Source organism: Tursiops truncatus, chromosome 10 (assembly GCF_011762595.2).
Source record: "Tursiops truncatus isolate mTurTru1 chromosome 10, mTurTru1.mat.Y, whole genome shotgun sequence".
Lineage (NCBI taxonomy): Eukaryota > Metazoa > Chordata > Mammalia > Artiodactyla > Delphinidae > Tursiops > Tursiops truncatus.
In genome coordinates, this window is record NC_047043.1 from 60,632,571 (window position 1) to 60,648,150 (window position 15,580).

Here is a 15,580-nt window from a genome sequence, read left to right on the forward strand (position 1 = left end):
AAAGACAAATACTGTATGATATCACTTCTATGTGGAATCTAAAAAATACAAAAAACCAGTAAATATAACAAAAAAGAAGCAGACTCACAGATATAGAGAACAAATTAGTGGTTACCAGTGGGGAGAGGGAAAAGATGAGGGGCGATATAGGAGTAAGTTATTAAAGGTACAAACTGTTCTGTATAAAATAAGCTACAAGGATATATTGTACAACACAGGGAATATAGCCAATATTTTATAATAATTATAAATGGAGTATAACCTTTAAAATTTTTCAATCATATATTGTAACATATAATATTGTACATCAACCATACTTCAATCAAAAAAATTTTTTTAATTAAAAAAAAAAAAGAGAGCCCACAGGATGATGATTTTCCCCTGTGGTGGCGTGTTCCCAGAAGGGCACTCTTGGTCTCTACTCAACCTCCTCAGCAAGCTCGTAAAAATGTTCCAGCTGGAGCCTGGCCTGCTCACCAGATGAACCTCCTCAGCAGTTAAGTAAACATCCAGGAGTGTCAGCTCTGGGTCTGAAGAGGAGAAAATATTCCAAACGAATCTGATGCATAAGAAAGGCTGAGGGTCTGGACCCTCAGGTTCAGGAGGAGCCAGTGGGGTTTCTTTTTCCTGGTAGGACGCAATTTTGAGTTCTGTGTGGATATAGAGGCGTCCTGAAGGCAGAGTTCTTAAGCTGGAGGTTTGCGGAGGCAGCAGTGATACCCACTTTAGGCTCATGCAGACAAGAATGGTTGATGCCTGGTAAGGGGGCAACAGCCTAAACCAGCACCTCTTGCAAGGGAGTGTGTGACTTGGGCCTTTTGGGCCTGGTCTCCCTGGGTGACACATGAGCTGTGATCTATAAACAAACTCACGAATGCCCCAAAATGAATGTACCAGGACTACGGCTCCCCAGCAGGTAGAGACCCAGGCACATGCTCTGTAAGGACTCAGCTAAGGCCCACGGAGCAAGAGCAGGAGGTCCCCCTGCTCCCTGCATCTCAGACATAGAAAGTCGGAGGTGCTGCAGCTTATGCAAATGTGTCCTCCTCAGAGATGGCCAGACAACTCTCTCATCAGTGGTTTCACATCTTTTTAGTGCAGCCCACAATAGGAAATACACTTCTGTTGCATATGAGCGCGCGCGCGCACACCCGCCCCACTCCCCCCGGAAGTTTCATGAAACAATATGTATTTTACAAGGTGTAATGCATTATTTTTTATTTCTTTAAAAAAATTCTGTTGCAAACCAATACACTGATCTCACACATCATGAACAGTTGTGTACATGGTCTGAAAGTACAGCTTCAACAGAGCTAACATTCCCTAAAGCCATACAATGTGCCAGACACCATCCTAACATTTACATTCATTTCTCTCTTTGAATCCTCACAGCAATTTTGTGATTTAGATTATCTCCCTGATTTTACAGATGAGAAAATTGAGGCTTAAGTAAATTACTGCCTAAGGTCACACAGGAAGGAAGTAGCTGAGCAGGGATTTGAACCAAAGACCAAGGCCAGGGCCCAAGGCCCCATCACCCCATGACCTCAGCTGCAGAAATTCAGGGCATCCTTTATGTCCATGTCAGAGCACGTTGTCTTCCCCCCGAAGGTTTTTGCAAACCCTATTCTGCAACGCTTTTCATAATTCCTTGGATCGGCGTCATCAGCTCCCGTGTGCGCAGATGAGGGATCCCTGGGACTCAACTCAGTTTTGCTAGGGTAATCACGAGGCTCAAGTCATTAACGATTTTTTCTTGAGAAAGCGGGGTGGGGGAATGAAGTCTTTGGTTTGGGAGAGTAGACTCGTCAGTGGCTTGTTTTTGTTTCACTGTGAATCCTTTATCCTTTGTTAGGTGATTCTCAGGCAGATATGTATTTAAAAGATACAAGAAAAAGCCACATGGGTGTTGAGGTCCACAGATGGAAACCAAAGGCCAGGACGTTCATGTGCGTGGCCGCGCCAGGCTCTAATCACTCACTGGCCACCGCTCCCACTGGGAGGACCCTGGCTTCACTCTGTCTCCTTTTGGGATGGTTCTTCCAGAAACCAGCTGGCCAGATAAGATGTGGAGAAAGATTGCTGGACAGACTAACAGTTTGGCTCTCCTTCTAACAAATACTTTCCTTGTTTTCTCAGCATTCATTGGCTGGGGAGGCCGCTGGTTATGAGGGAAGAGGGGCTCACAGTGGGCACAGCCCACCCAGCACCACACTGAGCCCCGCAGCACACAGGATCGCTTAATCAGCAGGCCTTTGGGCAACCCCTGCAAGCCCCAAGTGGATCCTCAGACTTGAACATGCGTCACCATCAATGGGAGGGCTGTGAAAATCCAGATCGCTGCTGCCCCACCCCCTCAGAGTTTCTGATTCAGCAGGTCTGGAATGGAGCCTGAGAATCTGCATCTCTAATAAGTCCCCAGGTGATGAGGATGTTGCTGGTCTGTGGACCACACTTTGAGGTGCACTGCCTCAGTACATCCTCAGCAAGAAGATTCACAAGAGGGAATCCAGTAAAATCTTCTTCTCTTCACGTATCTTTGACAACTAAGGTCCCCTTTAAGGTTGGAACCCCTCACTTCTACTGGCTGGCTCACCCTGGAGGCTTATGCACTACAAGTTTTCAAGTGAGAAAAACGTAAAAACCATTGGCCTAGTTGGGAGAGCCCAGCCCAGCCTCTCAGAGTCTGGGGTTTCTGTGTGATGCCAACCTCACGTTAAGTGTTTAATAAACATTGTTTAACCTACCTCATCAGGAAGGTGGATTATTTATTTATCTATCTATTTATTTATTTATGGCTGTGTTGGGTCTTCATTTCTGTGTGAGGGCTTTCTCTAGTTGCGGCGAGCGGGGGCCACTCTTCATCGCGGTGTGTGGGCCTCTCACTGTCGCGGCCTCTCTTGTGGAGCACAGGCTCCAGACGCGCAGGCTCAGTAGTTGTGGCTCATGGGCCTAGTTGCTCTGCGGCATGTGGGATCTTCCCAGAACAGGGCTCGAACCCGTGTCCCCTGCATTGGCAGGCAGATTCTCAACCACTGCGCCAGGGAAGCCCCCAGGAAGTTGGATTTTAAAAGCTGGTAACTCAACATGTCTCACTTTGGGTTCTTCCAAGGAAAAAGTATTACAAAGATGAAATGGTATGATTAAAAGGAGACGTAGCACATACATTTCTACCCGAATCCACTTTGTGCATGACGTCACCAAGCCCATGCAAATATGCATAGATTTGTTTGCTCCTAAGCCTTTTGCATGGTCAGTCTGGTTGCTACGAACACAAACAGGAAGTTGACAGGCAGGAAGGAGTCACCTAATCCAACTGGCCAAGTCACCTTCCTCTTTATTTTTCCTTTCAACTCCTCAAGAGCCCACATTCTGAAAGACTGTGGCTACTACTGTCTCATTTTCCCATGCACACACCATTCAGTGCTGTCAGGATTCCTGTGCCGAAGCAAAAGGCTAGGGCTGCCTTTGTGTAGAGGTGTCCTCCTTCATCAGACGTCTGGGAATACTGAGGAGGGCTCAGGGATGCCTGTTTCTTCCTGTCACTATGCTGCAGAAGACAGCCACACTCCTTAGTCATTGTGCTCCTGGCAAAACGTTCTCCATCTCAACAAGATGAAATAGGAAGAACACAGAGAATTTTGAGCTATTCCTATGTTCTGAGTATAGCATTTCACTCTGGCTTGAGAACTGGGGAAAATTCGTTCTTTCAGCCAAAGGGCTCATAAAAACCCAGACAAAATCATACAGGATGTCGGAAGGAGACTTTCCCTCTGGGAAAGATATACGTGGTATGCTTAGGTATAAATGATGAGTTTCTATTTTTAGGATTTGAAAAAAATTCAATACATCTTCAGCACTATCTACTGTATTCCTTAGAAATTCCATGGGAGGAAGAACCAACTTGGGTCACTTTAAAAAATGCCCTTGAAGATGGGGTATTTTGAGGCATCCAAATACTTAAAAATATTCCGAGTCCTACTCTCTCTTCTGAAAGCACATGGGAAACAAATGCTATAAAGGAGATTTAAAAGCAGCACTAAAAAAAAAAGCCCATATCACAGCCTTGACCATGGCGTAAATAGCACAGCAGAGGCAGGTCGAAGTTAATTGCCTTAGGAAAGGTCACAGGGTTCCTTGGTTAAACATCCGAGGCATGGTGAAGAGCTCCTCAAAGCGATGTCCCAGGGCGTGTGTGGAAGCTTCCAGTGATTTCCTCTGGCTTGACTTTGCCTTCTGCTGGGTGGGCAGAAGAAAATGGGTCTCTCTCCCAGGCCCAACCCTAGAAGCAAACTCCACAGACCTGATGAGTTTTTCTGTAGCAACTGGGAGCCCACAAGCATAAGAGAAGGGACCCAGGCAGCAGAAAGAGCCAGAGGAGAGAGGCCCGGTGGGGGCACCTTGTCCAAGATGGGGCTGTAAACGTCCTTTAGCGGCAACACAATAGAAACCTCATTCAAGAGAGGAAGCATGCATACATGTCCTTTAAAAGCAATGAAAGAAATGCCCAAACACAGCACACTCACGTTGACTGGACAATCGGCTCTCCCTGAGGGGTAACACTGTGAGAGATGGGAGCTCAGCCAGAACAGGTTTTGGAAAAATTTTATTGCGTTTTGTTTCCATGTGGAAGCACTGACAGAATTGAAAAGAGGCAGCATGTTCCACTTACTTTTCTGAAAGATCACATAGCTAGATGAAGTCTCTCCTCACCCAGGGCTGATTTAATAAACCTCACCCCAAACCCACCCCAAGCAAAAGATAAAAAAAGGTTTGTGGTGATCGCTTAAAAAAACAAATCCATGTTGAGATGGTATTCGGATTTGCGACCTCTGCATTTGATGCGTACTCCCTGTCCCCTCACCTCCCGCCACTGTCTTCAGGCCCTTCCTCCTTCAAATGAGACTCAACACACAAGTATGCAAATGGAAAGAAAAGCTAGTCAGTTTCAGCGCCACAGGCTTAGGTGTGTCTGCCGATTCCAGTGGATGGATGGCCATCTCTCAACTTTAAAATGTTTGGCTGTAATGTTGCCCTTGCATCACGGTCAGCCCACGCAGGATAATGGTCTCCCAGGTTAAAATACAGACAAGACATGGGTATGTGCACATTTATGGGTCTAAAATGTCAGAAAGTAAACCCACTGCAGGGATTTACAAAATGAGGAAGAAGGGGTTGACGGTGGAGCTGAGGCTGTTTCACTTGGCAGTAACACTGCTTAACCGACACCTCGCTAGGAGAGGGAGGGAGGTGGGAAGGTCAGAGAAGAAGCAAACGTTAATGAGGGAAATGTAGTTCGCCTGAAGCTGGGTCATTTTCTTCTTCCTTTGATTGTATAAGGCATTTTGAACCGGAAAAACTTCTTCACATTCTTCCAAATAATCATAGTTGGAATATAACTGGTGATTCAGAATACAAATAAGACCCCTTTCATCTCCATCCCCCACCCCACAAGTCATTCTACACACCCAGAGCCCATAACGTACAAGGCAGGAAACTGATTTTGTGAATTAGGAGGCGAATCGTGTTCACATGGGGGATGAGGCCACTGTGTCAAGGACCCTTTTAAGGGCTCCATCCCTGATCCTGGCCCTCTCAGGTCACAAGGAGTAAGCATCCATCTTCGGTGAGGTTTTAACTCCCATTTGGGTGCTCGCCACTGCCTCCTGGGCAGTGGGAGGTCATGGGCCCTCCTGGCTCTCCTATGAGTCCCAAACAGGTGTCCGGGCCGGTCCATCCACGCACAAGTGTCACGACTCAGTTAGTACAAGGGGGCATGGCCTGGAGACAGCGCCCTCCACATTAGTCATGCCAGACAGACAGCAGAGAGGAAACCAGAGATCAGAGAAGTGATTTTAAAAAGGAAAAAAGAAAAGCAGCTTCGGTCACCAAAAAAATAGAAAGGATGATCTTTTAAAAATAAAACATGGGGACATTTTTTTTTCTCTGCAATGTTCAGCCATTTTACTTGAGACATTAAAAAAAATGTTTTAGACTTGTTTTGCTTTTTCGGTTTAAACGTTCATGAGAACGGATTGGATGGTAGTGCTGGGATGTGGTTTGTGTCTGAGTGGCAATGCTGGTCAGGGGTCCTTCAGACCACATACTGGTACGGGTCTGCCTTCCCTTGGTCTGGCGTGGCAAAGGGGCTGGCCCAGCCTAGAGAAAAGGGGTGGCCAAAAACGGCTTTCATGTTCATCCATTTTGTTTTTTTAGCCCATCTTCTCTCTTCCTTTTTCAATTGTTCTATTCCCTGAAAACAAGAACAATCATACTTTCAGTCAAGCACTTTACTGCTGTGGTTTTGGGGGAGAGATATCCATTAGCTTGAGGTGAATGGAGTAAATGCTTCCTTATTTTAAAGCCATGAAGCTCATCTACATAGTACATTTTTCTTCTCTTTCTCTCATAAAAAGTGCTAAAGAAAAAAATCATAATTTTTTTTGGGGGGGTGGGCATATAGGCACACATGTATAAGTCCCTCCAGGAGGGAAGGGACAAATGAGCAAAGTCAGCAGGCCCCTAAGCCACTGTTCCTAGTTGTGCAATCCAGTGTTTTGTTAAGTGAGTCCTTGCTGGGTCTGCAGAGGCGCTTCAGGCCTGGTTCTGAGCTGTGTGTGCGGGAGCACTGTGAAGGCTGGGGCGCAGGAAGCCTCAGCTGGTGGGGAGCTTGAGATCACGATAGCCAAGGACGGCCATTAATTTGGGAACGGTTCATGGTAAGTCTGAAGCTACTATGACCACTTTGCAGACAAAAAAAAGAACCAAGTCAAAGGACCAGCTCTGGTGCTGTTACGCCCCCCAGCCTGGGAGGCCAAGGAGCGCCCTGCTTAGCAGGACTGGCGAGGCACAGTGGAGGAGGTGGAACAGGAGGGAGAGGTCACTACAGAGGAGGAAGGAGAGGGATTAGTATAGGTTAGAAGGGCCGCACGGACAGACCGCTCAGCCTCAGCCTCAGCCCCGGCAAAGGCCTTCCTGTGCTCCTTTGGGGAGAAGTGTGACCCAAGGCCACCTCAGCAGTTGTCACAGAGCCCGCACGACCCCCTGGCCAAGTCTCGCAAGAAAAATGTGGCCTGGGGGAGCAGGCTGATCCCTCCCTTTTCCCTTCTCCTGAAGGAGCTGGTCAGCGGGTGGGGCCGGAGGACAGGGGAGAAGCAGCCTGGCAGGAGCCTGGCCAGGGGCCTGTCTGCTGTGGTCTCTGTGAGGTAGAGGCGCAAGGGTGGGGCCTGAGGGGACAGCCCAGTCTGAGTCTGGGCGGTGGGAGGTCATGGGCCCTCCTGGCTCTCCTATGCATCCCAAACAGGTGTCTGGGTCCGACACCTAGGTTCACAGCCTAGGGCCCTGGGACAATAGAGGCCAAGGGCAAGATGCCCCTTCCCATGAGCTGCAGGTCCTTGGCTTCTTTCTCCTTTCCTTTCAATGTGACTCCCTTTAGGAATACCCTTGAGGGGGAAGAACAACTAGGACCAGGGCCATGAGAGTTTTCCTTCTAGCTCCCCCAGACCATGGCTTGTGTGGCCTGGCGGGGTGTCCCAACAGCGGGTAGGGCCAGATAGTCACCTCTGGGTTCCCTGCAGGTCTTACGCAGAGAAGTTTGTCACATTTACTGCATGGATACACAGCTGGATCTACACCACTGGCTACTATTTTTACAGACACTCTTTTATAATGATATGAATGCTTATAAAAGAAAAAAGGTGCTGAGAGGCACCCAACCTTCTAAACCATGGGGAATTGCCGCAGATCCAAATGGTGGTGCCTTGGCAGCCGGCAGCATCGTCCTTCTCCACATGCTGAATTTCCACACCCACAGGAATGGGGCCTCAGCAGCAGCAGCAACAACTGAGTCTTCCTACGAGCCTCCATCTAAGGCTGACTACCCAATCGGCCGAAGTTCCCCCAAAGAACCCTAGACGATTGTTGAGAGCTGCTACCTGAAGGGGACTTTGGGAAGCCAGGAGGAACTCATGACCTCACCCCAGAGCTAAGGGCTGCCCTTCCTCCTGGGGCCCCTTACCCAGACCCCAAACCCAAACAGGGAAGAAATGCCCACATCACAGCCACGGACTGACCACCTGGAGGCTTCTGGACACCTTAGGAAGGTTGAGAGGTAGTGGCAGTGGCACCAGGGGTATGGGCTCCAGCTTGGCTGGGCCAGCAGCTTCAAAGCTCCCAGAGAAGGAGCTGTGAGCAGGGCGGAAGGTGGGGGCAGGTAGAAGGCAGCAGATGAGGACCAGAGCCGGGTCTTGCTGCCCACTGCTCTGGGGGCTCAAGCTGAGTTGTCTCCTGACTCCATCCTCAGGACCTGTTCGTGAAGGCACCTTCTCTGGGAAGCCGACCCTGTCTGTGCCACCTGGGTCAGGGTGGCCTTTGTCCACCACCTGTCTCCAAGCCTGTGGCCACTAGATGGGAAGGGCATCCCAGTGCCTAGCAGAATGCCCGACCCAGAGCCGTGTATAAGACAGAACCATCACGGGAAGGTGGAAGGGCTCGTAACAAAAGGGAACCCTTTGCCGAGGCTGCGGGGCCCCATTCCTGGTGTGATGTGAGTGCCAGTCCCAAGTGGGGAGGAAGAAGATCCCGAGTCACTGCAAATGGAGGAATGTGCCCTGCACACCCAGGGCCTGGCCGCTGGGCTCCCAGGTCTGGCCTGCAAGCAGCCCTCCCCCCACCCCAGCTGCGGAGGCAGATGGTGAGCAGGCTGCCCACTTGCTTACCGTCTCATCCGTGCAGATGGAGTGTACCTGGGTCCCAAACATGACTGATGTGAAAATGAGGAAGAGCAGCCCCTCGAAGCACAGGAGGATGAGGAGGATCACTGTGGTGGGTGGCGAGAAGGAGCTGCACTCTGAAAGAGAAGGGACACGTGGGGCTCAGGGCTGCCCCTCGCCACCCCCAGGGCTCCTCTCTGGCTTCGAGGCCATGGCAGGGGCCGTCCTCTCCCACACCTGGCTGCACCAGCTCTCCCTCAGGAAAGCCCTCCTCAGCAGGCTGGACCTTGCTGGCTTCCCCTCCCTCACACACACCACTCCCTGCTCTCCGTCCCTCTTCCTGGACAGCACGGGTGTCTGCATCCTGGTGCCAAGCACAGTACCCAGCACAGTCTGGAAGGACCAGAAGGACTCAGAGCTGAGGCACGAAGGCCTGATGACACCACAGGGAGACCTTCCTCTCCTCAGAGAGCAAAATGCAGGTTGCACAGGTGGAGGGGCCTCAGTCCAGGCCTGGTTTGGCCGTGGGTTTTCTGGGCATTCCTGTGCCTCTATCTGCTCACGGGTGAGAGGAAAATCCAGGTCTGGAGGATCACTCAGTGGCTGTGGGAGCTACAGCTCGGCAGGGGGCAGTCTAAGTGCTGGGGCTTGGCCTGACCCAGGAAGCCCCACGGGGAAGGCCCGCTCTCAGGAGCATCTGCGTCCCTGAGACAGTCTGTCCTGAAGCTGGGGAGCTGACAGAAGAGCCACCTGGCCCAGAGCAGACACTTTCACTCCCCTGGCCCCTACTACGACCTCACCCTGACCTGGTGTGACCCGAGGCAAGTCCTTGTCCCTCTCCAGGCCTCTACTCCCTCCACTGTAGAGCAGTGAGGTTTGACCAGATGTGTGGTTTTGTTTTAGGCAGCAGAATCCTTTTTCTGAGTAGTGTCTCAGTCAGAAACCCAGCCCACTGAAAAGCAGAGGTGCTGAGGGAGCTGGTGGGGGGTGAGCAGGCAGAAGACCCCTTCTCTGGCTCTTCACCATCAAGGCAGCTTCTTAGGAGAGCCCTGGACCACCTTGGGAGACAGGGGCCCCACTTGTGGCACTGGTCCAGGCCCCTTGGTTGGCACTCACTACCCAAGGACTCCTGCCCTTGCCAACAGCTGCCGGGCCTGTCACACCCGGGCCGTGGCCCATGTTTCTGGCTCTTCCAGTGCTCTGGCCTGTTTTCCTGACAGAAGGGGTCTGGTCCTGCAGGGCAGAGCTGGGCTTCACTGGGCTTTGGGAATTCAGGGAGTAAGTGCCCCCTCCAAGCTGCCCTGCTAGCTCCCTCACAGGAATGTCAGGAGAGGAAAAGGACATAAATCTGGAATGAGCTTAGAGACACACCAGCACTGAATGGGTGGCAGGGTGAGAGCATCTTGTCTAAATGCCGTATCTCCCCACATCTTCCTCAGAACTTAACACCTCCACATGACTTGCCTTCTTGGTTCCTTGCTGGGCAGGGTGTGGTTAGGGTGGCCCAGCAGCCTGACGGGCTGGCCCTGGGTGGCCACAGCTGGGGCAGGTACCTGCCTGGCTTCTGGGCTGGTCAGGGTGGTGGGCAGGACAAGGCAGACAGGGTGGGCATGGATCCTGTACCAACTCCTGACTATGAACTCTCACTAACATCCTGACCTTCCCCTCTCTAGCTTGGGCTGGAACTGTGGCAGTCACGAAAATGGGGAGACATGGTGTTATGGACTAAATTGTAAACCACCCCCTGAAATTCACATGCCAAAGCCCTAACCCCCAAAGTGATATTATTTGGAGCCAGGGCCCTTGGGAGGTAATGAGGGTTGGAAGAGGTCATGAGGGTAGGGCCCTCGTGATAGGATTAGTTCTCTTATGAAAAGAGACACCAGAGAGCTTGCTTTTCTCTCTCTGCCATGTGAGGACACAAGAGGAGAGGGCCGTCTGCAAGCCAGGAAAAGGGTCCTCACCAGGAATGGAATTGGTTGGTACCGTGATCTTGGACTTTCCAGCCTCCCAGACTGTGAGGAATAAATGTTTTAGCCTCCCAGTCTATGGTATCTTGTTATGGCAGCCTGAGGTGACTAATACCCACGGGATTTCTCTTCCCCTAGATGAGGTCAAGCCAGGCAGAGATGGGGGCAGGACCGGGGAGATACACTAAGTCCCCTACATACAAACCTTCAAGTTGCGAACTTTCAAAGATGTGAACGTGTGTTTGCATGTCCAATTACGTTAGTTGGATTATGTTAGTTGGGTACCTAGGCTAACGTTGTTGGACTTTACGAACAAATTGGACTTATGAACGCACTCTCAGAACGGAACCTGTTCGTATATAGCGGACTTACTGTAGAAGGGGGGCAGATGCAAACTACAGAGGCAGGGAAAGCCTCAATATCTGGTTGGGAGCTAAAGATACTGTCCTTTTCACAGCCTCACAAGTTCTGGGGGAAATAATAGCAAGAAAAAGCTTAAGAAGTCAGTATGTGCAGGAAGAGCAAAACTCCTAAAAAATGATGAAATGAAGGGGGGAACCAATCAATGGAAAAAGAATGAAAATATGATGTTTCTGCTCAAGATGTGTCTCACAGATGTATGTGTGAAAGATGGAGCCCAGCAGGTGGCCTCTCTTAATTCCTCCAGTATCTGTAGTAGTCTTCCCCTTATCCTTGGTTTTGCTTTCTGCAGTTTCATTTACCTGTAGTCAACCTCAGTGCAAAAATATTAAACGGAAAATTCCAGAAATAAACAATCCATAGGTTTTAAAGTACAAACTGTTCTGAGTAGCACGATGAAATCTCACGCCATCTTGCTCTGTCCACCTGGGACGTGAACCATCGCTTTGTCCAGCATATCCATGCTGCATATGCTACCTACTACCTCGGTTACCAAATCAACTACTGTGGTATCACAGTGCTTGTGTTCAAGTAACCCTTATTCTACTTAATAATGGCCCCAAAATGCAAGAGCAGTGATGCTGGCAATTCAGATACTTTCTTACTGTGCCTAATTTATAAATTAAACTTCATCATAGGTATGTATGTATAGGAAAAAACATGGTATATATAGGGTTCTGTACTATCTGAGGTTTCAGGCATTCCACTGGGGGTCTTGGAACATATCCCCTGCAGATAAGGTGGGACTACTGTACTAAAAATTGTTTTCTTATAACTTATTTTTATTCTTCTTTAAAAAAATTTAAATTTTATTTATTTTTTCAGCATCTATATTTTTCCCTCAGGATTTATGCAATCTTGTGGTTGGAGTTCCTTCCTCAGCATTTGCACTTTTTTTTTTTTTTTTTGCGGTACGCGGGCCTCTCACTGTTGTGGCCTCTCCCGTTGCGGAGCACAGGCTCCGGACGCGCAGGCTCAGCAGCCATGGCTCACGGGCGGAGACCGGGGCACGAACCCGCATCCCCTGCATCAGCAGGCGGCCTCTCAACCACTGCGCCACCAGGGAAGCCCGCATTTGCACATTTAAATGAGATACTTCAAAAGCAGGAAGAATTTGTCTACAATCTTAACGTAAATTGGTGATTAAGCAGTTAAAAAAAACAACCATCACACACACACACACACACACACACACACACACACACACGCACAAAAGATTAACGAAAACCGTCCATGTCCTAGCCAGAAAGTTAAAAATGGATTTCTGCAAGGTTGGAATAAAATGACCTTCAATTAAAGCTCCTCACTTAAAGACATGGAAGCAAAAGCTCTCTCTGCAGGCACAGCTCCACTCCAGGGAATGCACCGCCCTGCTGGGGGCCTGCATTTTCCCTGGGCTCACTCAGGCTAGAGGGTCTGTCCAACTCACTACATTACCTGTAGAACTGACTTTAAGGGGCTGCTTTTTTTCATGAAGAGATATTTGGGCCTCTGCTGTTTCTTCCCTGATAGGTCCATGGGCTTGCAGGAGATCTAATAAAATGAGGTTGGCCCCTGGTACCAAGACGGAAACAAAGAGCCCACCCTGCTTGGGTCATGCGTCCCCCTGCAGCAAGGAGGGAAGCCCTGGCACATACTCACTTGTCCAGTCTTCTTCAAAGCAATGCAGGAAGTGGAATCCCACCATGATGAGGGCGTGCAAGGAAATGAGAGCTATGTACATCTGAAACAGGAAAGCAGTGCAGAGGCCATTGTTGTGAGAACCTTCTGGCCGTGAAGGCTCCCGGGACGGGGTGCTCGGAACCTCCCATTCAGGAACACTTAGGCTGAGGGCTGAGCAGGAGGGGGGCCAGAGAGGCACCTGGTGATTTCTCCACTGGTCCCCCGCCCCCAGCCCTGGGTCTGAGGTGAGCGGCCATTCACTGGTAGCGTGTGGGACAAGAACAGAAACAAGCACGTGTCACCAGGTGTGACCTGGGCTGCCCTGGGGGCTCCAGGCTGGCTGCTGCTCCTCACTTGAAAGGTCAGGGCGCTGACTGCCATTGGCCCCTCCAGCCCTCAGGCTAGATACACTCCGCCTACCTGCAGCTAAGGGAGGGTTGTCGCCTTCTTTAGCTACTTAGGTCGGACACCAGGCATAGAGGCCCAGAACACGGCCCTTGCTTATAGCTAATCAACTTGAGTCAATTTTCTAGATGCTCAAGTGAAGGGCACAGGAACGGGCACTTGTTGAACCAAGGAGAGCTCTGGCAGAAAGGCGGAGGTCTGCGTGGCCAGGCACTATTCTGAACAGCAGCAAAGAACACTGTGAGTGCTGACAATTCGAAGGAACAGAGCTCTCCATTGCTTCACAGAGGGTGGGGCAGAATTCGGAAGCTGACTTACTGTAAACAGGACGAAGTACTTCTGGTTGTTCTCGCCAACACAGTTATTGACCCAGGGACAGTGGTGGTCCATCTTCCGAATGCACCGCTTACAAACACTGAAAGAGCCGCAAGGCAGATCTTTAGGGGGGTCCTCACGGAGGCGGGAGGGTCGAGGGGACTCAAAACCCATGCTCCTGCACCACTCCTGGCAAGTGGCCTCTAGGGCGCCACCCAATGTTTTGCTGCATGTGTGTTGCAAGGGGCTTGGAAGGCAGGGCCAGGACCTCCAGGGTCACAATCATTCCAAACAAGGGGACAGTTATCCACCTCCAAGGCCCCTTATCTTGTTTCACATAAAAACAGGCTGGAACGACATGGCTGAGAAAGAGACTGCTCTCCTGAGGTAACAGTGGGCTGAAAATGTGGTTTACTGAGAGGACAGAAAGAAGTAGCACTTTCAAAAACTTGACAGGATGAGACAGGATACAGCTGCTCCTAATTTCCCCCCAAAGACCAAAAACCTGACCAGGGAACCTCCCAGGGTGCGGCTGACGAGAGAGAGCGCTAGAAGAGTTCAGAGTGGGGTCACAAGCAGTGCGTCACATGGCGGCAGGAAGTCCCCCTCTAAGGACCTTGCAGCTCTAAGATAATATCCACTTAGCCCAAAACAGCAGAAAAGTCATTTGAGCTTAAGTGTTGATCAGAAATCCCACTAATTTGCAAATTACTAACTTGTTACTGGGATAATTTTTGGACTGAGATTGTTTGAAGCTTTGTTATTTGATAGCAAATACCTTCCCCACCCCTTTTTGGACCATACAAGTAAGAATCTGAAACAAGAGCACAAGGCTAATGGGACCTCAAAAGCAACTACTCCCAAAGCTCAAGTTCAGGAAGACCAATTTGCCAATAGATGGGCTCATTAAAAATTGTTTCTTGGGGCTTCCCTGGTGGTGCAGTGGTTGAGAGTCCGCCTGCCGATGCAGGGGACACGGGTTTGTGCCCCGGTCCGGGAAGATCCCACATGCCGCGGAGCGGCTGGGCCTGTGAGCCATGGCCGCTGGGCCTGTGAGCCATGGCCGCTGAGCCTGTGCTCTGCAATGGGAGAGGCCACAACAGTGAGAGGCCCGCATACCAAAAAAAAACCAAAAAAACAAAAAACTGTTTCATTCTCAATTCATTAAAATAGGCTCCCTAACATTTATCTTGGGGGCAGTATTTGTTCAAAACAGTTTGAAATACTATAAATACAAGCTTGGAAATAACAGAATTATATATATTTTTGACAGTCCCTTAGTTTACACCAGCTTTTCTTTCTAGTAGTTTCCATAACCAACTTTATCTCAGGTTCTTACTAAGGTGGGCTATGGTGGGTGGACTCTGGGGGAAGGGTTGGCTCAGGGGCCTGCTGAAGAGAAGGCTGCCTCGTGCTCACACACAGTGCTCGCTGAGCTCTGGCTGACCCACAGAGAGGGCAGGGATGGCGCAGAAGGAGCTGTTCTGGGCATGGAGGCGAGCTGTTCCCAGACCGCAGACCGGGAAGCACAGACCACTCTGAAGGAGGGCTCACCTGCACCCCAAGGGGGAGGCGTGGGCTTTTCTAAGCATGGCATGAGCTCTGGTGGCAAGGCAGACCTGGGTCCCCCCCTGCCCCCCACAGGACGTGAGTACCATTATAAGAGAAAGTGAGAACAGATGCTGGCTCAGACGAGTGGTGGGGTCATTCTGGTCTCCACCCTTGTTCTTCCCACAGCTTCAAGGGGTCATGATAACACAGGCATATGGGGAATGGGCACATTTCAGAGATGCTGAACCAGCTCCAGAAATCTCCTTGGGAGCCAGAAAGGCGGGGTAAGAAAAGGACGCATGAAAGGGGCATGGAGGGCAATAAAGAGAAAGCCAGGTACCAGCAACTCCATTACTTGATCAATCAATCTCTCTCTCTCTCTCTCTCTCTGTATATTATCGATTTGAATGAATGAATGAAAGAACAGGTAACACTTGTTCCCAGTGTACAATCTTGAAAGTACAGACAAGTAGGCAGTAAAGCTCCCTGCATTCTGGGCCTCAGCCAACACATTCCCACCATGGAACCACCCCCGTAGCCCATGTC

General features: G+C 50.1%; 1 protein-coding gene across 9 annotated transcripts in view; it reads right to left on the minus strand.

Annotated features, from left to right (window-relative positions):
* Positions 1–15,580, minus strand: part of ZDHHC3 (zDHHC palmitoyltransferase 3) — a 67,621-nt gene that overhangs the window by 11,295 nt on the left and 40,746 nt on the right. For 5 of the 9 annotated variants that reach the window (XM_073811074.1, XM_019946719.3, XM_019946721.3 and 2 more), the window contains 3 exons: positions 13,487–13,583; positions 12,743–12,824; positions 8,718–8,848 (listed from right to left, as the gene is read on the minus strand). In XM_073811074.1, coding sequence (XP_073667175.1) covers positions 8,718–8,848; positions 12,743–12,824; positions 13,487–13,583 — 310 coding nt within the window. Of the gene's footprint in view, positions 1–222; positions 4,283–4,589; positions 6,254–8,717; positions 8,849–12,742; positions 12,825–13,486; positions 13,584–15,580 lie in introns of those variants that run through there. The other 4 variants (XM_073811077.1, XM_019946722.2, XM_073811078.1 and 1 more) reach the window with 3 other exon arrangements.